At 36.9% G+C, this 25,646-nt stretch overlaps 1 protein-coding gene across 1 annotated transcript in view; it reads left to right on the forward strand.

Moving 5' to 3' along the window:
* Positions 1 to 25,646, forward strand: part of VWA8 (von Willebrand factor A domain containing 8) — a 519,526-nt gene that overhangs the window by 297,299 nt on the left and 196,581 nt on the right. The window contains exons 22-26 of the mRNA XM_006884567.1: positions 2,079 to 2,154; positions 4,615 to 4,750; positions 6,701 to 6,820; positions 13,740 to 13,945; positions 15,497 to 15,648. Coding sequence (XP_006884629.1) covers positions 2,079 to 2,154; positions 4,615 to 4,750; positions 6,701 to 6,820; positions 13,740 to 13,945; positions 15,497 to 15,648 — 690 coding nt within the window. The remainder of the gene's footprint in view (positions 1 to 2,078; positions 2,155 to 4,614; positions 4,751 to 6,700; positions 6,821 to 13,739; positions 13,946 to 15,496; positions 15,649 to 25,646) is intronic.

The raw sequence follows: 25,646 nt of genomic DNA on the forward strand, positions 1-25,646 counted from the left end.
TCAAATGTGTCTATCTCATTGGTTATGTCTCTGTTTGTTGAAATTGAAATAACTTTAAACATAAAGCCTTGCTTTTCCTTTGGTATATACAATAAAAGAATTATTACAACGGAACAATTCTACTTTTACCCTCTAAATGCCTCTTTCTCACACAATACCCTCCTAAAGGCCTAGATTTGCACTTGTTATTTACCCTCCATTTGTAATCTCTTTCAGCGGTGTCTAACTTCTGCTTATGCCCTCCAATCTGTAATTATTTCTAGCACAAAAGTCCGTGGAGAAATCTTGACACGCTGTATGCTTTGCTTTCAGAATTTATGTGCTATGGAGCAATTTCATTTTCCCTTTTACAGTTAGAATTTAGCTTGGACCTGTGGTGCTTAATGGGTTTTAAAGCATTGTACTTATGAGGGCTGCAAATGAGTTTCTCCTTTTTACTGACTGTGACACAAGAGCTTCTGCTTCCTCTCTGATTCTGGAAGATGTCATATTGTTGTCCATGAAATAGGTGACAGATGAGGTGAGAAGTTCATTGTGTTGCTAAAAAAAAATCTGTGGAAAGATATCTTTATACCTTTGCCACCCACCTCTTTCCCCTATTGCAAGAATATTAACAGTGAATGTAAGTGAGGTTAATTAAATTCTGTTCTTGATTTGTTTAAAATTTACCTTGTTCTCAAAAAGCATAAACAACATCACAAGGTAAACTGACAAGACCCAAGTATATAGAAAATGAATATATGTCTCATAAGATATTGTACTTTCACACTTAAAGTTGATACTGTTACTTTATTCTTATTTCTATTGAATTTGAACCAACTTATAGCAGACCCTCCATTGGGTTTCTGAGACTGTAAACAAGAGATTCCTCATCGCTATCCATGGGGCCCCTGGGAAGTTAGAACTGCTAGAGAGGCGCCACCTTTGTGTGAGCAGTGCAACTTCCCATAGACCACACCACCAGAGCTCCCTACAAGATGAGAAGCACCAACTGTCATGCTAACTTTTCACATTCCTTAATATCTCCACGGCTTTGTTTCCAACACATTTTGGTTTTAGTTTTGCAATAGATGAAAAATAATGTGGGACTTATTATAAAACTCATACAATGCCATAGGAAGATGATGGGAACAGATGCCAGGCCTACAAGAGCCAGGGCAAGGGTTCAGAATGGGGGTCAGGAGGGGAATAAGCCAGATAATGAGTATTAACTAAACAATCAATCACCATCCAGTAAAGATAGTACTTTTAGAGATACTAATCTAAAGGAGGGAACAATCAGTACTAAGAGACAAGTTTTTAAAACATAAAACACAGTGTCCTAATTCCTGCAGTGTTTTCCAAAATCCCAAAGTAATCTTTTTTCCTCTTTCAATGATCTGAGTGACAGTTTACAAAGTATATTGAATTTTTTCAATAAATTGTTCATACATATTTTGTTCCAGAACATTAATTACAATATACACAATGTCTGATAGTCCATTCATTGCCCTTTCCCTCATCTATCTTAATAAAAGTTCAGTTAATTAATTTTCAGCTACTCCCCATTCCTTCCCCCTCACCTCATGTCTCCTCCCTAGTAACCATGCATTTCCATGTTCTTATAGTCTAACTTTAACCTTCAGTGATAAAATATTGAACTTCAATGTGTAATCCATGCTCTGGCTGTAATTGGCCACATCATTGTGCCACAGTTGTCACCCACTTCCCATCAAATTTATCCTTGGATAATGTGTTTTATATATACGTAATAAATTATGTGTACATGTATAATTTATGTCATTTTATCCTCGCGCTCAGAAGGTGATTTTCAGAAGTCACAAGGGAAATTACCAGAAGGATAAAAAGAAGAAAAGAATTTAGATAATCTGTAAATCTGGCCTAATTCCCAAACCTGTGATTTACATTTCCAGCTTCAAAAGGCTGTTGCTGAATGAAATTTCAGTTGCTATTTTTGTTCCTCTTAGCAAAAGCTGGATGATGAATAAAAGAAAGGTGCACTGGTGTTATATTTGCATTCATGATCACACGTCAGCTCATTTCCTTACTAACTGGAATATGTGTTGGTTTAACTCTAGGGACACGACAGTGCAAACCCTTACTCTTCAGCCTTCTGTTAAGGATGGACTTATTGTGTATGAAGACTCGCCTTTGGTTAGTACTCCAACAATATGACTATTTTCAGCTTCAACTTGAGAATGATAGCTATATTTCAGCTTTCATGGGGGAAATTTCTCATAAAGTATAACTGGAACGTATTTGCTCATTTATCATTATGAGAGCCAATATTTAAATGTGGATTATTGTGAAAAGAGAGTATTTTCTTTTGTCTCTCTCTAAAGTGAGAGATTCATGCAATGATAGAAGTTTTCTTTTGGCTTTTGGTGGGGGTTTTTTGCATTCCACAATGTAAAAAGAAAAACGTTTGCTTTTGTTTTCAAATGTATAAATTGAAATTAGGTAGCATTTATATTGGTCAACTAGGAAGGTTCCCTCCTTAACTCCCCACATAAAATGCAGGGAAATCCTGAGCCCCCAAGGATTTTCCTCTGGCAGAGAATCTCTTTACAGTAAGCAGCCAAGTTAACGTGGGAACGTTGGTGGTCTCTGCACCTTAGAGCCTTCCTGCTTGATGTTGGACCCTACGTTACCTAAACAAGGTTTTAAAAATGAGCTGAGAACAGAAGCTGTACTTTTTCTTTCACTATTATTTCAGTTTATTGTTAGCATAAAATACTCTATATCAGTTGCTTTAGATTGTCGGATAAAATACACGCAATAGAATCACCTATTTTTCATCTTTATTTACATAAGATTACTCCCCTGAGCAATCAGATAATTTTCTATAACCCACTTTTTTTATAGTAGTAGAAATTTTATTTAGTATTTTTTATTGTTCATTCATTCATGCACTTCCCTCCCTCCCGCACTCCCAGCAACCTCCCTTGTCAGAACTATTAATTCTTATACACTTGGTTTCTAATTGTCCATTCCTTTCAGAATGTCCTTCCTCTCACTTATTCCAGTGCAGTATCTGTTATCTAGAAAGGCCACTTTAGATTATGAACTATCTAAAGCAAAATCTTTTGTTTTTACATTTAAATCTGATGAATATTCCCTCCAATTTACTCCTAGAAAAAGATTTTTAAAATTTCTTTCTTCTTTCTTTTCTCTTTCTTCATTTTTTTAAATGTCACCAATCAGCTAAGACCCAGGACTCTTTCTTATTTCCTACCCTCTTCTCCTCTTTAGTGGTAAGGAATTACACTGCCAGGTCATAAGGCAAGAGATGTGAATCCACCAGCAGCTCTGAGAGAGGAAGATGTGCAGTCTTCTCCTGTATAGTTCATTGCCTCTGAAAACCCATTTGAGGGTCAGCTATGAGTCAGTTACAGCTCAGTGATAACAGCCACCTCTCATCCAAGCAGTGGTTAAGACTATAGATGCTGCCTCTACAAAACACTATTAGTCTAATTCTTTTATTGTGTGTGGGGTTTTTTGGGTTTTTTTTTTAGTTTTTTCTTTTCTTTTTTTTTTAAAAAAAAAAACCCTCTTTGTTTTTTCCAATACTTTGGTTTGGCTTTTTAGGCACCTCCCTGCCACTTCTCAACCAAAGTACTGTAATAATCATCTTTCAGTCCATTCTGCACATTGCTACCAGATAAACATCCCAAAATGTAGCTCCCAGCTATTTCTGTTATATTTGAACTCACACATTCTTGATTGTACTCTATTACTTAATGAGGCGAAAGCCATGATGGTGCAGTGGGTAAGTGTTTGGCTACTAACTAAAAGTGTGACCTCGGGGCTGACACACACATACCATCTACATAGCAGGACTGCTGGTGTTCTGCTCCCCTAACAGATACATCCTAGAAACCCCTGAGGCACTTCGCCTTTGTCACATGGGATCTTTATGGGTTGAAATAGACTCAACAGCACCCCACAGCAGCAACTTACTGAGGTCGCATCTCTGTGGGGGGGTCTTGCAGCCAAGTCCCTAGGAATTGAGACTTACTCTACTTTTGCATTCCCTTTATCCCTGTTTTCTTACATATAACCCCTTCTTCAGCCAAAGGAACCACTCATACTTCCTCTTCCCTAAAAATGCTCAGTGCTTCCTGAGTTTGGCAGTTAATCCACTTTTTCCTAAAGACTCATCTCTTTACCACCATCTATTTCTTGCTGTTAAAATTCAATACTCTTTAAAAAAAAAAAAAGAGGAAAAAATCCAGTACTCTTTTAAGAGTGGTAATGAATGATACCCACAATTGTATCTGATATCCACAATTAATTGTGCTGGTCACTTCTCTTAGCCCCTGTTTTTTCTTTTTCTTTTCTTTTTTTGCCCTTGTTTTAAACATTACCTACTTGTGTATGAAATTTAATTGTGCATCACCACTAGAAGAATAATACAGGTATTACAAAGACTTCTATAAAGTTACTGGGTTTCATGACTCCATGAAGCTGTGATGGAGAGAAATTTTATTTCTAGCTCCACCATAGACTTTGTTTTTGTGATGTACACATGACAAATAAAACTAAGCAGTAAGTGATGACCTTTTAGACACAGTTGTTTCACTCTTGTTGATGATAAATGTTCTGTCTTCAAAGGTTAAAGCCGTAAAGCTGGGTCATGTTCTGGTAGTAGATGAGGCAGACAAGGCACCAACAAATGTCACCTGTATTTTAAAAACTCTAGTAGAAAATGGAGAAATGATTCTAGCAGATGGAAGACGCATTGTTGCAAGTAAGTATAAAATGGGCAACTTTTTCCTTCAATACGTTAAAATGTAACCTCTCTGGAAACAAACCACAGACTTAGCCTTCTAATTGTACATAAGCAACTAGCCCAACTTCAGTGTTTCTTCTTCAACAGTCTGTATTGACAATTATCTATAAAAACCAATACTTTTGAATCGGGCTTTGTCAGCATCCTTTTTAATAGCCAGAGAACATCTATTAAAATTTCAGTAGTAGTCATAGAACAGATTAGCTTCATATTTTTATATTTAGAAAATACCAGCACACTGTCCTGATTACATTCACCTATCCATTATTCAAATGATTTCTTTTTTCTTGCTGTCTATATTTTTAAAGTTGTATTTATGTTAAAATATATTCATAATACAAATAAACTAATAAATAAAATTTAATATTATGACATTTTATAGTATATAATGCATATGTGTACCTTTGTATGCATGTGTATGTGTGGTTATTTATACACCTGGCAAGAAGCTACCCTGCAATCCCACAGAAACAAGGTTTGAATCCACCAGTGGTTCCACAGGGGAAACACCTGCCTCTGAAAACTCATTGGACAGTCAGCTATGGGCTAGTTCTCTTTGTACACAACAACAACAATGTACTTAAAAACATTATGCATACATATAACACTTCAGAAGACCAGAAGAAGTTACACTTGAATCATCCTCTGCTTTGAATTTTATTTTGTTGTTGTTACAGAAAATGTAGATAGAATTCTGTTTGCACTTTTTAGAAGGATCATGAAGACTGTGAAATGCAAAGGAAGAAGGAGTTGCTCAAACTTAACTGCATTTATGAGTGATTATCTCTTAGTAATTCTCCACATTATCTGTTACATTTCTTAAAATTAGTCTAGAAAAAACAAGTCATAATTTTAAAAGTCAAGTGTCATTGTAGTGACAGTTTAAATCCAAGAGACAACCATTTTTTCTTTTTTTCAAACCTTTTTTGGAACATGGTTTCATAAACCATCACTTCTAGAGCTGCTTTTTTATCTCCTTTGTTTTACTTTCTTATTTTTACTTCTGTTTTAATGACAGTTTTTTCCTTTCTCTTTCTTTTCTTTTTTTCTTCTGTTTGTTTGGGTTGGGTTGGTTTTATTTCTCCCCTTTTCTGCCTTTATTACTTGTCACAACTAAAATTAATGTGGATCAGACATTAAATCTAGTGGCTGGGGGAAAACCCACAAAACAAACAAACAAACAAACAAAAAACCCCACTCTTGAATCTAGTAGCATCTGAATATGTGACCAGTTGAAGGGGGGTTTTTTGGGTTTGTTTTTGGTTTGTTGGGGGGTTTTTTGTTTGTTTGGTTTTGATGCTATAAAATGGCAAAGTAGGTGTTTGCAGACTTATTACAAATAAAAAGTCTTGGTTTTCCACACCTGTCACTTTAAAGATGGATAGCCAGCAACTAGGATTTAAATAAGACCAAATGGAAAGTGTTTCTTATAAAAAATCCAACATGAAGTAAAGGTTTTTCTTTGTTGGGTTTTTTTTTTACTATGAAGTCTATCTGAAATATATATCAGTAACATCACCATTCCTTAATATCATAAGCAGTTGAATGTTATTTTTATTATATAGAAAAGTCTCACCAAGAGTCTTTTCCTCCAGATCATCTGGTAAAAATTAAAGAAAATATTAATTATCCCTGGTTTATCCTTTGTTCTGAAATTGTGCTTATGGTTTTATTTGTTTGTTTTGGAATCACATCCACAGTCCAGGTGCAATGTATGACAAAATTTTGATGTTTGCTTTTTTAGATGCACATTAAATTAAGGTGAAAATGCAGCTTTCTATACAAGTTGGTATCTGTTTTATCAATCTTTTTTACAAATAATTGAGCAATGTGATATGTATGTTATTTTAATGACTAACTTGATATTCTTGAGACTAAAGAATAAATATCAAAAATTTTGTTTTTCAGATTCTGCTAATGTGGATGGAAGAGAAAATGTTGTGGTGATTCATCCGGATTTTAGGATGATTGTTCTAGCCAACAGGCCTGGATTTCCTTTCCTAGGCAATGATTTCTTCAGTACATTAGGTAAAAACAATAATGATAATAATAGCAACAACAACAATAACTGTAACACTATTAGTAGCAATGCTATAATGGCTATGTCACTGAATCCTTACCATGGACTATGTCATCATCAGTACCATCTTGTATTTGTTGTCCTGATGTCAGACAAGGAGAGAATTTGATATGCAGAGAGATTGAACATTAGCTAACACGTGGTGAAGCTGAGATTACTATTAAATCTATCTGCTTCCAGAAGCTGTGTTTATGAAGTATTGCAGTGTACTTTGCTGCTTAGAGCTCTTAAAATATAACGTAATAAACTCAGCCTTGTTTAGTCATACCTAGCGCATAGCAACCCTATAGGACAGAGTAGAAGTGGCCCATGGGATTTCCAAGGCTATAAATCTTTTTTCCCAGTGAGCAGCTGATGGGTTCGAGTTACCAGCCTTTGGGTTAGCAACCAAGCTCTTAACCACTAAGCCAGCAAGACTCCTTAAAACTTACTATTGTTCTTGTTGTGGACCGTTGAATTGGAACTAACCCATAGCTGACCCTCCAGGGATTTTCAAGGCAGTTAATGGCATGGGAGGAGATTGCCCATCCTTCTCCCACGGAGCAGCTTTTGGATTTGAATTGCATGCCTTTGGGATTGAAGCACAGCTTCTTACTACATGTGCAGATATTTTCAAACCCCTTTACTATAAAAAGAATTGAAGTCAACTGCAGGGAGACTGATTCACATTTATTAAAGAGATCCCACAATAAACTTAATCGCCAGGAGCCTTTCACAAGGCTTCATCATCTCTAAGGTATATAAGGAACTCTGGACTCTAATATTCTTTATACTAGGCCTGTTCTCTTAGTCTGACCTCAAAACCCCTAGATCTATTTATTTATCAACAAGAAAGTATTTATCCTTATATATTAATCCAGTCTGGTGGTCAAGTCTGTAGTGTGCTCTGCTGCTGACCAAAAGGCCGCTCATCTCTGGCAGTTCAGATTCGCCATTGTCTCCATTGGAGAGAGATGGGCAATTACCTCCTGTTCAGACTTAGAGCCTTGGAAACTGGATGGAGGGCCACTGGGAGTTAGAGCTGACTCAACAAGCAGTAGTGACTAAGAGATTTATTATCCAGCTCAATTACCGTCTTTTTCAGTAAGAGTATAAAGTGTTATAATGTCAAGAACTTAAATGAAAATTATTATTGATGATAGTGATAAGAAATATAATAAACATTGAGTCCTTAAACACTGCTTTAAGCACCTCACATGAATTAAATTCCTTGATCTTGTCAACAGCCCTTCATTTTGCAGAGGAGGTAATTTAAGATGTAGACAGATTAAGTAATTTGACCAAGATTACAAATTTAATAAGTAACAGAGTACTTTTTCATATCAAAATTGATGGCTCCCAAATCTCTACCATTTACCATTTCATGAAACTGTCTTAAGGAATATAGAGTCTAGGTACACAGACAACATAGGGGTATGTAAAACAAACAGGACCACAGTTACCCACTTGTGTACCTGAAAGAAATCAGAGGAGCCAGGGTTTCATTGGGTGTAGATGTTTGAATTTCATATTTTTGAATGGGTAATATAATCCTATGGTTTATGAAAACTCAATATAAATGTTCTATATCTGATTATCTGATCCATTTGCCCAGTTCAAAACCTCGTTGATTATCTTCCCTTGCTGTATTTTATGCTGCTGACTTCCAGCACCTTTCAGGTATTTTCCTGGTTTTCTTCTTTTTTCCTGACTGCTCCTCTTTTGTTGAATCCTTTCTAGAGAGCCACAGAGCCCAAGCCCAGGTCTTCTTATATCTGTCTTTACTCACTTCTTTGGTAGGATCAGAGAGTGTCATGTTTGGTTATGCAATTTGTATGCCAATCATTGTGGTATTTTTATCTGTCCCTGAGCATATCCATATGCATAGCCAACTGTTTAGTGAACATGTGTCTTACATTTAACATGTTATAACTAAATTCTTGATCTTCTTTTATGAACCTGTTCAACACAGTCTCTTTATTAAAAATTATATTCGTTTTGCTTTTGAGAGTTTACACAGTATAACATACACCAATGTTGCCATTTCTACCTATGCAGTTTCATGACATTGATTATGTCCTTTGTTGTACCTGCATCATCACCCTCCATTTCTGATTTGTTCCTTCCTCATTATCATACTCATTGCCCACCCTCTTGTCATATCTCATTTGTTATCTATTTGACTTTACTAGATAGTTCTTAAAAGAACATAATACTCACACAGGCTTATTTCCTAATTAAGCCAGTAGTCTAGTGATTTTTTATTTTGATTGTTTGATTTTTAAGATGATTTTATGGGATTACTTTTGGTTTAAATTTAAAGAGTAGCTCAGAGGTTCTTCCATCATTCATGGCTCTGCAAAGTCTGGAGTCTGTGGTGGTTTGAAATTCAGTCCTGCATTTTCATCTTTTGATTAAGATTCTTTTATGGAATCCTTGATCAAAATGTTCAGTAACCATATCTTTTTCATCTAAATTGATGGTAGAAACTCCATGTTTCTCTTCCAGAAACCTTAGACTCACTCTTGTCTTCTTTTTTCCTCTTGTATTCCATTCCATCTATTAAGCAATTTTATTGGCACATAGAAGATGTTACTTAATTATTTGATGAATAAATGACTGGTCTATAGTGTATTTTATATTAGTGTTAAATTTTATTTTCAGGGGAAAAAGGCAGAAATGGTTTTTCACATTTGTATTTGAACAGATTTATTCTGTAGGATATAAGTGTGAAGACATAGTACCTCGCTTCTTTTATTAATATATTTTACCTAATAAAATATTTAAGCCTGGAAGCAGGAGCGGCATCCACTTCCAAAATGGCTTGCCTCCGTAAACTCTATGTACTAACAGTGCTCAGGCCTTTCCTTGATAGGGTCTCTGTGAGTCGTCTACGACTCAATGGCCCCTAACAACAATAACAATAACAACAATAACAACAATGACAGAGAGAGAGCTACGCTGGCCTAGTGGAAAGAAAGTTATGCTACCAAGCCGTAAGTGAAGTGGGTGATTTTAATCTGTGGCCCTCAGGCCAGGTTCAAATTGTTTTTCTGTCAAACATTTTTCTAGGTGGTATTGCACTGGTCTGTGCGTTGCTGTACAGAGGTAGCTTGTGGTTTCTGCTATGCTGAACACTGTGACACTGATGTGCCAGTCATGGTAATGGGTATCCATGGTGGACAGTGTTGGCTGGAGCTTCCCAACTAAAACAAACCTGAAAGCAGGAGCAGCATCCACTTCTGAAATGGCTTGCCTCTGGAAACTCTATGTACAAACAGTGCTCAGGCCTTTTGTTCATAGGGTCGCTATGAGTCATCTACGACTCAGCACCTAACAATAACAACAATAAAATATCTGTCCAAATGGTTTATAATGCCACATTAGAACTTAGTTATCTGACTAAATACCCTCTTTTGGGAAATCTATAGATAAAGCAGATCTACTTTTTAAATATTCTTTTGGTCTTCAGTCTCTTAGATCAGTAGAATTATATAAACTTTTTTTTTTTTTTTTGGAGACAAAATGGTTTCTTGGGAACATGTTCCATCCACTCCTTCTACAACATAAGCCAGAAAATTCAAATGCAGCATTTACATTTGACAACCAGAGACCTCCAAGCGCCAAAGGAGAAGCTAAAAAATTGGCACAAATACCAATGAGAAATAGCCATAAAGCCAAAATGTGACTGAGGAGAAAGAGCAGAGCTTCACCCCATTGCCTCTCCATTCTGAGAAAGAAGGAACACACATGCATAATGTGAAGTTAGTCTTGTGGATTTCCACTGAACTTTCAGATTTATACAGATTAGTAATAAACTTTTTAATTAAATATTTTAGCAGTTTTATTGAAATAGCATTTGCTTACAACAAATTATAAATTGCATATGTGCATACCTGAGAAAGCATCACTACAGGTAAGATAATGAACCTGTCCATCACTTGAAAAAAATCTTCTGATACCCTTTTGTGATCCTCCCCTTCTGCCCTTCTGTGCCATCCTTCAAGCAACCACTGATCTGCTTTTGTTATCATTTTAACTTTTTTTATGTAAATAGAATAGTATAGCATACACTCCTTTTTTTGTCTGGTTTCTTTTACTCAGCATGATTATTTTGAGATTTGTTCATTTTGTTGTATATAGCAATAGTTCGTTCACTTTGGTTGCTAAATAGTGTTTCATTGTATGGATATACTGAAACTTCTTCACACACCTATTTCTGGATTATACTTCTCAGCTGTCCCCTGGACTGTCAAAAGAACAAGGAGATATGTCTTGGAGAAGGTGCAGCCATAGTGCTCCTTGGGACAAAGATGATGAAGCATTGTCTCATACATTTTGGGCATGTCGCTAAGAAATTGTTCCTTGGAGAGGGACATCATACTTGGAAAAGTGGAGGGATAGTGAAAGAGAGGAAAACCCTCAACTAGGTGGATTGACACAGTGACTGCAGGAATGGCCTCAAGACAGGGTTCAGATCTGTTGTTCATAGGGTTACTATGACTCGTACTTGACTCAGTGCATTTAACAACAGCAACAACAATACAAATAAAGCCTCTGTGAGCACTCACACATCATTCTTGGTTTGGACTTATGTTTTCTGTTCTCTTGGGTAAATATCTAGTAGTGGAATGTCAGGGTCACTTGGTAAGCTTGTGCTTAATACTTTTAGGAAATGACCAACCTGTTCCCACAGTAGTAGTTTTATTTACAATCCCAACAGCAGTGTATGAACATTTTAGTTCATGAGAGGTTCACTTCTGTTTTGAGAATAGGTTCTATTTTTCTAATACATTTTCGGTTAGCTAAATTACACAAGAAATAATTTGTTTCTAAGTTTATTTTCCTTCTCTTTAAGATAGGCAACGTCTCTTCAGATTTACTTTGCAAAAGCAAATGCACAATATTCTGGCAATATAAATTGTTGAGAATGTGATAACACTAATTTCTCCTTCTTAGTATCATAAAGAAAAATTTATCCAAAGTAAACTCTGAAACTCATTGCCATCATGTTGGAACTGACTTACAGCTAACCCTCCAACAGATTTCCAGTACTTTAAATAGCACAGGAGTTGATTGCTCATCTTTCTTGCAAGATCTTCTAGTAGATTCAAGTGTCCAGAGAGATGCCATCTTCAGGCTTCCTGTGCAATGCCCTGTGGACTAGGCCACCAGAGCTCCTTTAGCTGAAGTGGTGGTGTTTGAAGCTGTCAAGTCAGAACCCACTTACAGCTAACCCTTCAGCATGTTGCAGAGGCTGTAAATTCATGGGAGTTCTTTGTGCCTCTTTCTTCCACAGAGCCCTGGTGGATTAGAACTATGCGCCTTTGGATTGGCAGCAAAGCTCCTTAGCACTAAACTACCAGAGCTCACCTACGTGAAATAGCTGTATATAATTTCTGAGGATTTTAAAGATTTGCTAATGTTAAAATTATGGTCTCCAAACTATATGAATAGTATTTTCTCATCAGTGGAAAAATAATAAATCATCAAAACTACATATACGTGTGTGTGTGTGTGTGTGTGTGTGTGTGTGTATTTAATTACGGATACATGTTTGGAGCTATGGTGGCATAGTTTGCAAAGAATTGCTAACCCAAAAATGACACCTCTCTGGTGGTTCAAATCCACCACCCACTTCATGGGTGACAGTTAGGCAATGTTAACCGTTGGGATTTGCCACCTCAGCTGCTCTACAGGAGAAGGATGGACAGTCTTCTCCTGTGCAATTAACTGCCTCTATCTCCAAAGTACTAAAGAGCAAATCTCCAAAGTACTAAAGAGCAATGGTGTCTCTCTGGAGACCAAGGTGCATATGATACAGGCCATAGTCTTTGCAATCACTTGTTATGCATCAGAGAGTTGGACAATGACTAAGGAGGATAGAAGGAGAATTGATGCCTTTGAGCTGTGGTGCTGGAGAAGAGTATTTAGGGTACCATGGACTACTAGGAAAACAAACAGATTCATACTGGAAAGGGTTAAACTGGGCAGCTCCTTGGAGGCAAGGATTCTGAGGCTCCGTCTAACATACTTTGGACATGTTGTAAGGAGGTACTGGTCCTTGGAGAGGGACATTATGCTTGGGAGGGTGGAGGGACAGTGCAGGAGGGGAAGGCCCTTTATGAGGTGGATTGATTCAGTGACTGGGGTAATCACGATGGGTGTGTTGGAGGCAGTGCGATTGGCATAGGACAGAGCGGAATTTAGGGCTGTTGTACATAGGGACACTATGAGTTGCAAGCGACTCGACGGCACATAACAACAACAACAATGTAAACCCACTGGAGGGGCAGCTATGGATAGGTTCCAACTCAGTGGTACAGAACAACAAAAACGTGATGGAGCTATGAGTCAGTTTCGCCTCGAAAGCAATGAGGGAGGGTTGTGTTTTTTGTTGTTTTTTTTTTTTGCTTCTTAATACATATTTGGAAGAATAAACATCCTGACCTTTTAACACTGGGTGGTGCCTGTTGGAAGACCTAAAGAAGGCTCACCCTCTTTGCTTCTTGTACTTGAGTATCTCCCAGTCAACATGTGTTCAAGTATGATGTAATTTTTACACAGAAAAACTAAATCCATGCAGAATAAGCCACACATCATTCAGGCATCTTTTCTTTTGCTCTGGTAGTTTCCTTTCTTTTCTGCATCATGCTGTCACTGAATATATGGGGGGTTGATGAGTTATTGTTGTTGTTGTTGTGTACTGTTGAGTCAGAACCAACTCATAGCTGAGCCTCCTGCAGGTGTTCAGAGGCAGTTAATCACCTGGGACGAGATTACCCATCTTTCTTCTGTGGAACAGCTGGTGGATTCAAACTACATTCATTTGGGATGGCCCTTACCATGGGTTACTTGCATGATTAAAGAATCTTTTTTCTTTTTCAGGTGATATTTTTAGCTGCCATGCAGTTGATAATCCCAAACCCCAGTCAGAGCTTGAGATGCTCAGACAATATGGACCAAATGTGCCAGAACCAATTCTTCAGAAGCTTGTGGCTGCCTTTGGAGAGTTGAGGAGCTTGGCTGACCAAGGGACTATTAACTATCCTTATTCTACCAGAGAAGTTGTCAACATAGTCAAGCATTTACAGGTATGTATGTATGTATGTAAAGTATTTGAAGATCAATCTGGATTTCTCAGTCTGTGCCAGTCCACTAGGCCTTTCAATTTCTATAGATATAATAGTGATACGGATGGTGTGAAAGACTTGTGATCTAAACTATAAATCTGAAAGGCCAATGAACTTTATCTGCTCATGACTGTTACTAAAGAGCTAGAACCTTTAGTACAGTTTGGTTTTGAGAGTTGGGTTTTTTCCTGGGGGAGGGGTTTGTGGTGGAAGTGGAGTTTAGTGAGAGATTAAGGAAACTTTCCTATTCTATTGTTTTACTTTTTACAAGAACCATATGGAATTTGTGTAAAAACTATTTTCTGTTTGAAAGCCAAAGATTTGAAGATAAAAGCCAAGTAGGAATAGTGGTCTTAAATATATAGTTGTAAATATTGCAAAGAAAATATAAAAGGTGCCATAACTGTGTAGGAGAATGATACTCCTTAGGGTCCTGTGCAGAATATTATCTGCCTTGGTAAAGAAAAAGAAAACACACATGTAAATTCTACTCTTGGTAAAGAAAACATACCGGTACATTATATGGCATATTTCAAGCTAACATTCACTTTAATCACATTAACTTCTGGCCCATCCCCAACTCTCCAAGAAAAACCAAGGAAGAAAAATAGAAAGTTTTATCTACGTAGAAAGTCCTGGTAAATCATTTTTTTCTAGCTCAGATCATGATTTCTAAAGAAAATTAAGAGAGCCGCATGGGATCTGGAGGCCACATCAGTGTAAATGCTGTTGCCTCATCTCCCCAGCCCTCCCTTATTTCTCCACCCCTGAGCATTTGAGTCATCCCTCCTTTCCTTGTTCCTTAGTTTTATCCACTCATTCATGCATCTATGATTCTCTAATACTACTGTGTAGATACTCTTTATTCTGCATTGTTAATTATGCTTTCACAAGGGCCAGTCTGGAACTCCTGTTTTAAAGTGGGAGGTTTCAGAGAGCAGGGGACCTGAATACTGTTTCAATGTTGGAAATAAGGCTCCACTCCTCCTCACGCTCAAATTTTTCTTTAGAAAGGAAAATAAGCATGTCTTAGAGAAAGTGCAACAAGGGAGCTCCTTAGAGGCTGTGATGAAGACCTTCATTGCACATATTTTGGATATGTTGTTAGAACGGTCAGCCCTTGGATAAAAACATCATGCTTGAAAAGGTGGAGGGTCAGTGAAAGAGAGGAAGACTCTGAACAGGATGGATTGACTGTGCTGTTGTTAAATGTCTATTGTATATTGAAGATGGTACAGGATGGGGCATGGTCCAATCTGTTGTTCACAGGGTCACTATAGTCACAGGCAACCTGATGGCACCTAACAACCACCACCACATGTGAGTAAGCGTTGAAAGAGAAAGATGTAGCTCCCTCTACCGCCTGTTTGTCTTACAAGGCCAGTTAAGATCTGCTAAAGCTCAGCTGGCTATTTTTGGTCTATAGTCTTACAAATCTGCATTAAATTTTGTATTTTATCGCATGTGTAATGAGGAAATGCTTGCTTTCTTTTTTTTCCCCCCTAAACACAGAAATTCCCCTCTGAAGGTCTCTCCAGTGTGGTGAGGAATGTGTTTGACTTTGATTCCTACAACAATGACATGAGAGAGGTTTTGATGAACACTTTACACAAACACGGGATACCTATCGGAGCAAAGCCGACCAGTGTGCAGCTGGCAAAGGAGTAAGGCAAACTCACTGTTGTTGATAAACTCCTCTCCTGAACTCTTTTGATTCCTAAATGCTGATACCTGCTAATTCCTACTTCTATACTCAGTTTATGTTAATAAACTGAGTAGATAGGAAATTACTTTCCTCAAATGAGCTATTCAGATCTATTCTGCTATTTACTGGCTGGTTTTCAGATAAATAGCATTGTTTGTAGGCCTGTGAGCTGACAATTCCAATTATTTTGAATGTGTCATGAGTAGCTGTAATATAATCTAATAAAGGGAAATATTTCTTTCTTTAACAGTCTCTGTCCTTTTGTTGAATTCTTTTGGGTCTCATCATTTTCTTATCCATTGTCAAATCTTAGCACAAACAAACAAAAAATCCTAGAACAAAACTAGAAAGGGGCAAGTAGGCGTTCAGTTAATATGTTCTTACTTGTGTCATATTTTTCCCTTTGGTAGTTTATTATTTTCATTATCTTATTACGTTGGATTAGTTTTTAATATGTATTTACAATGGGAAGAACAAATGGGTTTGATTTTCAGGTGGACCAGTCCCCTGCTTTTTATTTTGTAATTATGGCCTACCCATTTAACTTTAACTAAGAACCTTGCAAATACTTTTGATGAGCAGATAATGGACAGATTTTGTCTATAAAATGATTAGATCAATGTAGATTTACCACTATAACTGGAGAAAAAGTTTTATATCTGCAAAAGTTTATGCATGTAATGCTATTTTTTTTACAAAAATAGTCAATTGCCAAAGAATAATAATTACTTTTCATATAAATAACTAATATCATATAGAAGGAATTTCTACCTTTCCTTAGGAAAATTTTGTTAAATTGAACTCATTGATTAATTCAGCAGTTAGTTTACTTAGTTTCCAAGTACAGATATTCTTATTTATTTTTCATTTGGTGTCATTGTAGAAGCTAGTCAGAAAATATATTGGTAAAAAAAAATTGTTAAAGTAACTTGATTTCTTAAAAAGAAACAAATATTTCCCTTATGTGATAAAAAACATGCAGTTCTGTTAAAGTTATCAGTATTTTGGTCTATGTTATTAATGAATAAGTAAATTCTTTTACAAGAGTGAGTTAATGTCAGTTGCTAATATATACATTTTTTTTCTGTATAGCAATATTTAACTGACTAGCATTCCTTAAAGCTATTTTGAAACTAGTTTTGTAATGAAACAGGTGTAGCACATCTTCCGAGGAGTCTGGATTATACAGTTGTTAAGTGCTAGGCTGCTGAATGAATGATTGGTAGTTCAAATCCAGTAGCTGTTCCAAAGGCGAAAATTCCTGATGCTCTGCTCCGGTAAAGATTACATCCTTGGAAACCTTTTGGGGAAATTCTGCTATCCAATAGGGTCACAAGGAATTGGAATCAATTCAATAACAGCGGATTGAGCATACTTTCTAAGTTAAAAAGCTCAACAAATTATCTTTAAAATGCAAATTACTTAAGAGCTCTGGTGGCTTAGTAGTAAGAAATTGCACCACCAATACAAGAGTGCATAGTTCACCTCACCAGCTGCTCTAAAGGAGGAAGATGGGCACTCTCCTTCTGTGCAATTTACTGCCTCTGAAAACCCACTGGAGGGTCAACTATGGGTTGATTCCAGCTCAACAGTACACAACAACAGCATGTAAATGGTATTAGTTTCATTTCCTTAGTATTTTTAATTACCACCAGAAAATTAATATAACTAAAGCTTAAACTTAGTGGAAATAAGATTTGTGATTTAAAAGTAGCCTTTCTTATCATTTTATACAAGTCCTAATAAAAATTAAAATAAGTGTTAGTAAGGTCAATCATAAATGGTGACTTTAAGGGGGAAAAATGCATTGTTTTTAAGGAATAGACACAAAATATTTTAACTACCCGTTACTACCCTTTCTTATGAATTGAAAAAGGCTGAAATTGTTGTTGTTGTGAGTTAATTCTTGCCATGGTGGGTTAAGTCCAAGTCAGTACTTACTTCTAAGTGGAAGCAAAAAAATATATTGAGTCTGGAAACAAGATGGTCACATTTATGCCTAACATAGCACTGGAAATACTAGTTGTCCACCCACTGTGTCCATCTAAAAATAGACATATAGCAGATGTGGAAGAGGAGAGAATTTTCCCATGGAGTGGGGGTGATTGTTGTTAGAGTTCATCAAGTCAAGAATGACCCATAGTGACCCTATGAATGCCAGATCTGACCCCTGACCTCTACTGTGCCATCCTCACAATTTGCACTGCAGTTTGCACAGGCATCCAAAGTTTTCTTTTTTTCCTCATCTGTAAATTGCAATGGCTTTGGCAGATTAAAAGTAGTGATGTCATTGTATTGCTCTTTGATGAAATCCTCAGATATATTCATCCTATATGCTGGTGCAAATGTGCCTTTGGCTGGTTATTTGGCACAAATTCAGCTAAGATATTTTTCCAACAGATATTTGAAGCTCATGAACCAAATTTTACTTTCTTTCTAAGGGTTGACATTTTAATTCAAGCCATTCTATTTTTGCTTGTAGTTCAACCCTCAAAACAAATGAAGGCAAAGGTGGCCCTTGGGAAGCTCACAGTTTCGTTTTGGTCATGTGATTTTGCAATTTACTTTGTTAACTGAATATCTTGATGTTAAAATGGGGGAATTTTATTATTGATAGGATAACCATATACTTTATTTATCATCAAAGGCATATTCAAGAATGAGAAGGGAAGTTATAACGGTGACACTCTGAGATGAAGTATGAGCTCTGGTGGCCAGTGAGTAAGGGGTTGTGCTGCCAGCCCAAAGGCATGTGGTTTGAATCCACCTGGAGAGGAAGCTGGACAGTCTCCTCCCATGTGATTTACAATCTCTGAAAACCCGCGGCGGGGGGTTGGGGGTTCCGCTGTGAGTGGCACGACAACAAGAACACCAGATGGCATAGCACCCTCATAGGTCTCAGTGAAGTCCTTCCTATTCTGTCATCCTCTGCACGTTAAAGCTTAATATTTTTCTTCTTCTTCTTCTTTTTTAATGTAATGCCTGATTTAAGGAGGGCTTTTAATATTCTTCTTATCTGAAAAACAAAGTGAGGGGAAACCCCACACAATTTATGGTAACACTTTACCTCCTGGACAGTACACTGATTGTAATCACATGACTTGTTGTCAGGTGCCGTGCACCAGTTCTGACTCACAGAGGGCCTGTGGACAACAGGAGCATTTGAGGATGTCCAAGTCCCGTGTAATCCTCACAGTCGTCACTGTGTGCAAGCCCATTACTGGATTCACTATCAGTTCTGTTTTTAAGGGCCATCCTGTTTCTCAATGACATTCCTTTAGGTCTTTCTACAGGACTAATTGTTCGTGATGACATGTCTGAAGGAAGAGAGATGAAGTTTTATCATCCTCACTTTTTAAAAAATTCTTTTTACTAATTTTAATGAACATTTACAGAGATTCTGGATTTCCATTCATTCATTGTTGCATTTCCCTTAACAGCAATGTGGTTGCACCTTTAAGACCAATTTCTTTGTTCTTCTATCATTCACGTCTCTTCAGTATTCTTTACCAGCATCGTAAATTCAAAGGCATCAGTTCTTTTTCATGTTTCCTTACTCAGTGTCCCACTTTCCCATGTATAGGAGGAGATGGAAAATGCCATGGTTGGATCAAGTGCAGCTTAGTCTTCAAAGTGACTTCTTTGGGTTTTTTTTAACACTTTAAACACATAGACCTTGAAGACTTTCAATTGCTCCATATGGTCTTCTGACTGGTTTTGGCTCATCTCCTTTACTAGGCCTTTTGCTAACCTGGTCGTTTAAGATTTCACTTGTTCGCTTCTGCAGGTAAGTGGGCTAGTTAAGTAGCTACATCTGCCTTGTATTTCCGTGTCTAAGGGAGAGGAGAAAATCACTTTTATTACATTATATCCTCTTTTCCCTGACTGAAAAATTCTTTCTACAACTGTTAGTTTTTATGTTCTTTAATCCAACCGTAGTACTTTTTATATGGGAACAAAATTGCATTGAGCCTGGAATAAGGTGATCATGTATTTAAGGTGGGGGATGGGAAAAGAATTGGCCCTCCACTTCATACAGCTAAAAAAGAGATATGAGGGAGATGTGCTGGAAGGGCCACTTCCAGACGGGGTGACGATGATACCAGACCAGTGTTTGTACAGTTATCTGCAGCATCTTCTTACACAGATGAAATCAGAACACACTTGGACTGTTAAAGACTGGTGTTGTCCTTTTAAGTAAAATTCTTAGAAGAGAGATACTATCCCTTTCCCTTTTGTTCTGAACACCCCGGCTAGTCACTGTCTCTTGGGTCTCTGCACATTCATTGTAGAAAGGGCCCATCTAACATTATAGGGTGAATTTGACCTGACTTCTTCACAGTCCCAGTGCTAAGCTTGATTGTTTTAGGCTTAGTCTTCCTCTGTGGTTGTTTTACAGTGCCTGGTCCTGCAGTGATGGTAGTTCTTCCTTCTGACCTACAGATGCACTCCCAGATCTTAGGATCTGCAGAGTTCACTAACGAGACCCTCAGACTGCTTTGTCTCTTTCTACTAGTCCTACTTGAAAATACTGACTGGGCCTGTTTTAAATGTCTGATACACAGGAAAGAAGATACCAAAAAGATAGTAAATATAGCCACATAAGGAGGCATACTGGAAACAACTATTTACATTGAGTTAAAAAATGTAAATACCATGTTTCATATGAGGTCTGACTTTAATTCTGTGATATTTGTTTTCTAGAGAAACAATTACTTGAAGCATTTGTGTATGTGTGTGTGTGTGTGTGTGTGTGTGTGTGTGTGCGCGCGCGCACACGCGTGCGTGCACATTTGTGTACTGTTAGTGTTGGAGGCAGAGGTAGGGGGATTTGTATTATAATTTGAACTCTTAGAAACTTGAGCTCATGAGTTTCAAATAAATTATTTGAAAGAATAACAGAGGTTGGGCCAAACACTCGGCGAAAGGCATATCCATTACCTGCCACAGGTGAGTGGAGATAGCTGTAGATACACATTTCAGAGAAAGGTTGTTTTTATTTCCCTCTAGTGACATTTTATCTGAACCTTTTTAAGAGTAATTTACTGCTAGCACATTGTCATATCTAAAATAAAAAGTATGTTTCAGAATGATTTATTAATTCTGTCATACTGGAGAAACATCATTTGAAAGGAAGAAAATCTTTTTCTTCTGTACTTGCATTGTAAGAGTCATACATTATTGTATCGTAAATTTTCATGCTACTCCCTACTTGACACTTTTGGAAGATAAGAGAATTATCATTTCATAGGTCTGTAATGGAATGCAAATATTATCTCCCTAACTATAGTAATTATACCATCAATGATGATGATGTAGTAATTCCAGATGTTTAACCATGTGCCAAACACATTTCCAAGCAAAACTGCATTAATTTAAATAAATCTCACAACATACCTATGGTATAGATATATTATAGTAGCATTTTCTTTGTGAGGAAACAAAGACAAAAAAATCATCTAACTGCTCTGAGGTTAGCAAGCTAATCAGAGGTAAATACATATCATATCTGTTCTAAGTCTAGTACTAATGTAAGCTGATTGAAAAGCAGATGAGAGGTGATTTCTGAATCAGAATCACAATTAATCTTTGGATCCTGGAAATTACCAATAATTATAGTTTAAAAGGAAATTGGGATTTTATGTAGTAAGCTGTTCACTCATCATTGACCGTGATACATCATATCTATATATTACATAAAGTTTCTATTCAGGTAGTTATGGTGGGTTCAGATTCTTGGCTTTCAGTTATATTTTAAAAGAACTAATAAATAAATGAATTAATATAGAACTTTGACCCAAAAGAGATCATTTAAAGATATCTTCATTCCAAGTTAAGCTGTCCCTTTTTGTGACATAGAAGATCATAAAACACAGAGCAATTCATTTTGAAAACTAAGACCCTACAAAACTTCATGTAACTGTCATAAATGAGAAGAATTTCTTCCTCACTTGGGACACAAAAGAAACTTACAGAATCCTCTTAAAAGAGTGTGGTCACTATAGTTGCATCATACAGAGAAATGGCCTATACCCTTTGACATTTTCTTCCCTTATTCCAAATTATTTCTCAGTTTTAGTGTTAATCTGTAACACTGGCTACTTTATCCTAACACCAGTCCCTCCAAGGATATATTGCTGCTTATCAGTCACTGCAAACAATCTACTATCCAGTTATAGCAATCAAGTGTAACAAATAATTTTTAAATATTTGAAAAGTTTTCAGGCATAAGCATTCCAGGCCTACTTCTCATTTATATAATGAAAAGTGATGGCCCATTTATTTGTAATAAATTAACAAATGGGGGGAAATAGACAAAACCCTAATTCTACTACTCAGTGATAACCATTGTTAAATCCTTTCAGACTTTTTTTTAGAATTTTATTATTTTATAATTTTTGTATTGTGCCGCTTACAAAGTTCATATACATTGTGTTTCACACTATTCTTCATTCACATTTTGTTTCTTACAATCATTCTCATGCATTATGTTTGATAAAATTAATCACCATTGGACCTTGCCCATCATTATACTGTCTTTTCGTCAAGGCTCTTCCTGATAACTTACCCCCTCCTTCCACGCACCAACTGTGTTAATCAGCATAATGCTCTCCAGCCTCTCCTAAGTCATGTAGTATTTTTTGAAATTGTTGCAACTGAGTCCTGCATAGCTTTCCATTGCGTGAACATACGACAATTTCTCAATCCATTTGGTTGTGATTGAGCATTTAGGCTATTTCTTTCAATGGTGAATAACACTGCCATAAATATTGGTGTACAACCTTTCTGACTTTGCCCCTATAATTGTATGTTTGATTTCTTTCTAGTCTTATCTTTCCAGTCTTCTTTTTTTCCTGCCTGATAGAAGAGTCTTGTTTCTGAAATATGTGTAAAAACACTTCATCCGCAAGCTTCTCTGTTTAAAGGCAGTTTATCTAGAATGAATCCTTTTTAAGCATGGATGACACTTCTTTTCCAGGCCTACTTCTCTCCATTTCCCTGTTTCTTGTATCGTAGGCTTAAAATATTTATCCTAAACATAAGAAGAAAACTCAAAAAATATGTGCAGTGCTATTTTAGAGAAGGAAAACATTATCATCAATCTTGTGTGTCTTTATGCATCTGTTTAAATGTCATTGTCCTTTTCAAATACATAAAAATACTGTCGACAGAAAGACTGCATAGCTTAAAATGACTATTGTGTATTAGTTCTTGAGACCTTTGCTTCCAGAGCAACAAAGCTTAGGTACACAGCAAGCCTTCTCTAAGGACTTTTACCAGTGTTGTTGAGTACTGTTGAGTTGGAACCAACCCATAGCTGACCCTCTGGCCAGGTTTCAGAGGCAGTAAATTGCACAGGAGGAGATTACCCATCTTTCTCCTTGTGCTTTCTGGATAACAGCACAGATTCTTACAATTAGCCCACTAGAGCTTCCTCGGAGCTCCCAAGAGTCAGAGAAATTCAGTGGCATTTCAACACATTATAAAGCTTATGCAGTGGTAGGCATCAACATAATAATATCAATTAATTCTACATTATTTTTTAAATTTAGTTTGCTTACGAAGTTTATATACATTGTGTTTCACACTGTTCTACATTCATCTTGTGTTTTATACAATCATTCTCATGCATTCTGTTTTATAAAATCAATCACCATTGTATCTTGCCCATTATTACTCTGTTTTTTCACCTAGACCCTTTCCATTTGCTTCCCCCACCTCCCTCTACCCACGAAACTGTGCAACCCTGTGGTTTCACCCCTATCTATCCTCACCCCTTCACTCCCCCCTCCCACTCCTTGAGTTCCTGTACATGTTTTACTAGTTATCCTTCTGTCTTTACAATAAGGGTCTTATGCAGTATTTGTCCTTATGAGACTATATTAGTTCACTCAGCATAATGCTCTCCAGTCTCTCCCAAATGACATAGTGTTTTTTAAAATCGTTGCTCCTGAGTGCTGCGTAGTATTCCATTGTGTGACTTTCTCACAATTTCTTTATCCATTAGATTGTGGTTGGACATTTGGGCTATTTCCATGCTCTTGCAATGATGAATAACACTGCTACAAATCTCCATTTGTATCTCAGTTAATGAATGATTATATGAAATGCAATATAAATGGAGGATTTGTAAAACACAATGTATATGAATGAAACAATGTAAAGGAATCATTCTATGAAAACCAATACAAAATATTTTTTTTAAAATATCAATTAAGTATAGATGAGAGAATCCTGATATGCTATCTCCCAGCCACTCGGTGGTAATCTGCTTCTGTAAAGATTTTGCCTTTGGAACTGTTTGGACAGAGAACCCTTTGTCCTATAGGGTCACTATGGGTCAGAATTTACTCAATGGCAATGGCAATGGGTTTGGTTTGGATGAGAGTATATTTTTAAGTGGTTAACAATAAAAATAGTATGTTTGCCAAAAGGTTACTTAATGTTCAAAGTTCTTTATGAATATTTACTCAATTAAACCACATAACCATTGTATTTTTCCTACTAGGCAAGTAATTTTCTTTTTCTCTCTTAGAGATATATGTGGGAATGTGTGTGATGGGGTTTTTTTCTTTTGTTATATGTTCTACATATGAATAAATGAGGCTCGAAACATTTAAATTACTTAATAAAGCATAGAATTAATGAATGGTAGGAAGATTATCTAATCACAGATCTATCTGGTTAAAAAGCCAGATATTTGCTTACTTCACTTTGCTGCCTCTATAGCAGTTTCTATGGGGAGGCAGGGAGAAATCACAACATCTGAAGGTTTGAACATTTCAAAATTTCAAAGGTAATTGAAAATTCTAGAGCTTTTTTTGCACTGGGAAATTCTGCAGTCAGGAACCTCTCCAAATCACTGAGGAGCAGTGATATTAGTTTGAGGAGTAAAACATGCCTGATTCAGACCATGGTCTTTTCAGACACTTAATGCATGTTGAGAGCTGGACAATGAATAAGAATGATTAAAAAAAACCCAAAAGCTGTTGCCTTTGAACTATGGTATTGGAGGAGAATACTGAACATCCCATAGACTTCCAAAAGAACATAGATGTCTTGGAGAAAGTGAAGCCAGATTGCTCCTTGGAAGCAAAGATAGTGAAGCTTCTTGCATACTTTGGGCATGTTGCTTAGAGAGACTATTTCTTGGATAATGACATCATGCTTGGAAAGATGGAGGGATAGGGGAGGAAAGGAAAACCTTAAACCAGGTGAATTGACACAGTGACTAGAGCAATGGGCTGAGTGTCAGAGATTGTGAGGTTGGTGCAGGATAGGAAAGGATTCAGATCTGTTGTCGTAGAATTTCTGTGAATCATACTTAACTCACCCTTAGTTGTGCTTGACTCAACAGCACCTAACATCAGTAACAACCAATTTGAAGAGCTCTGGTGTCCTAGTGGTAAGAACCTGCACTGTAATCCCAAAGGCATGCAGTTCAAACACCAGCTGCTCTGGAGGAGAAGGATGGGCTGTCTCCTCCTGTGCAGTTTATTGCCTCTGAAAACTCAGTGAAGGCTCAGCTATGGGTGAGTTCAGACAAAGGCACACAACAACCACCAATGTATAACCTGTTTGACGTCATTTACATTAGTCATTTGGCCTATTGTCTCAGCACAGTTTTCTTCAAGACCCCAAGCAAAATTCCCTTAAGTGTTTTCTTCTACAGTAAAGGAATCTTTCCAATTAAAAAACAGAAATCAATGGCCTTCACAAATTCTTCAAAATGAACAGACCAATACCTTTATGTGTAAAGTTTATTCTACAGTCTGTGTTGAGATAGATACAGATATAGATTAGATATAGAGATAGAGATAATTCGTGAACCTCAGCTGTGCATTTCTTTTTTTATAATTTTTTAATTTTTTTTTTACAGAGGTTTTGGATTTCCATTCATTCATTGCCGCAATTTTCTCCCTTCCCACCCCTCCCCACCAGCTCGCTTCCCCCTCC

Source organism: Elephantulus edwardii, unplaced genomic scaffold, assembly GCF_000299155.1.
Source record: "Elephantulus edwardii isolate Elephantulus edwardi_28Jun2011 unplaced genomic scaffold, EleEdw1.0 scaffold00036, whole genome shotgun sequence".
Lineage (NCBI taxonomy): Eukaryota > Metazoa > Chordata > Mammalia > Macroscelidea > Macroscelididae > Elephantulus > Elephantulus edwardii.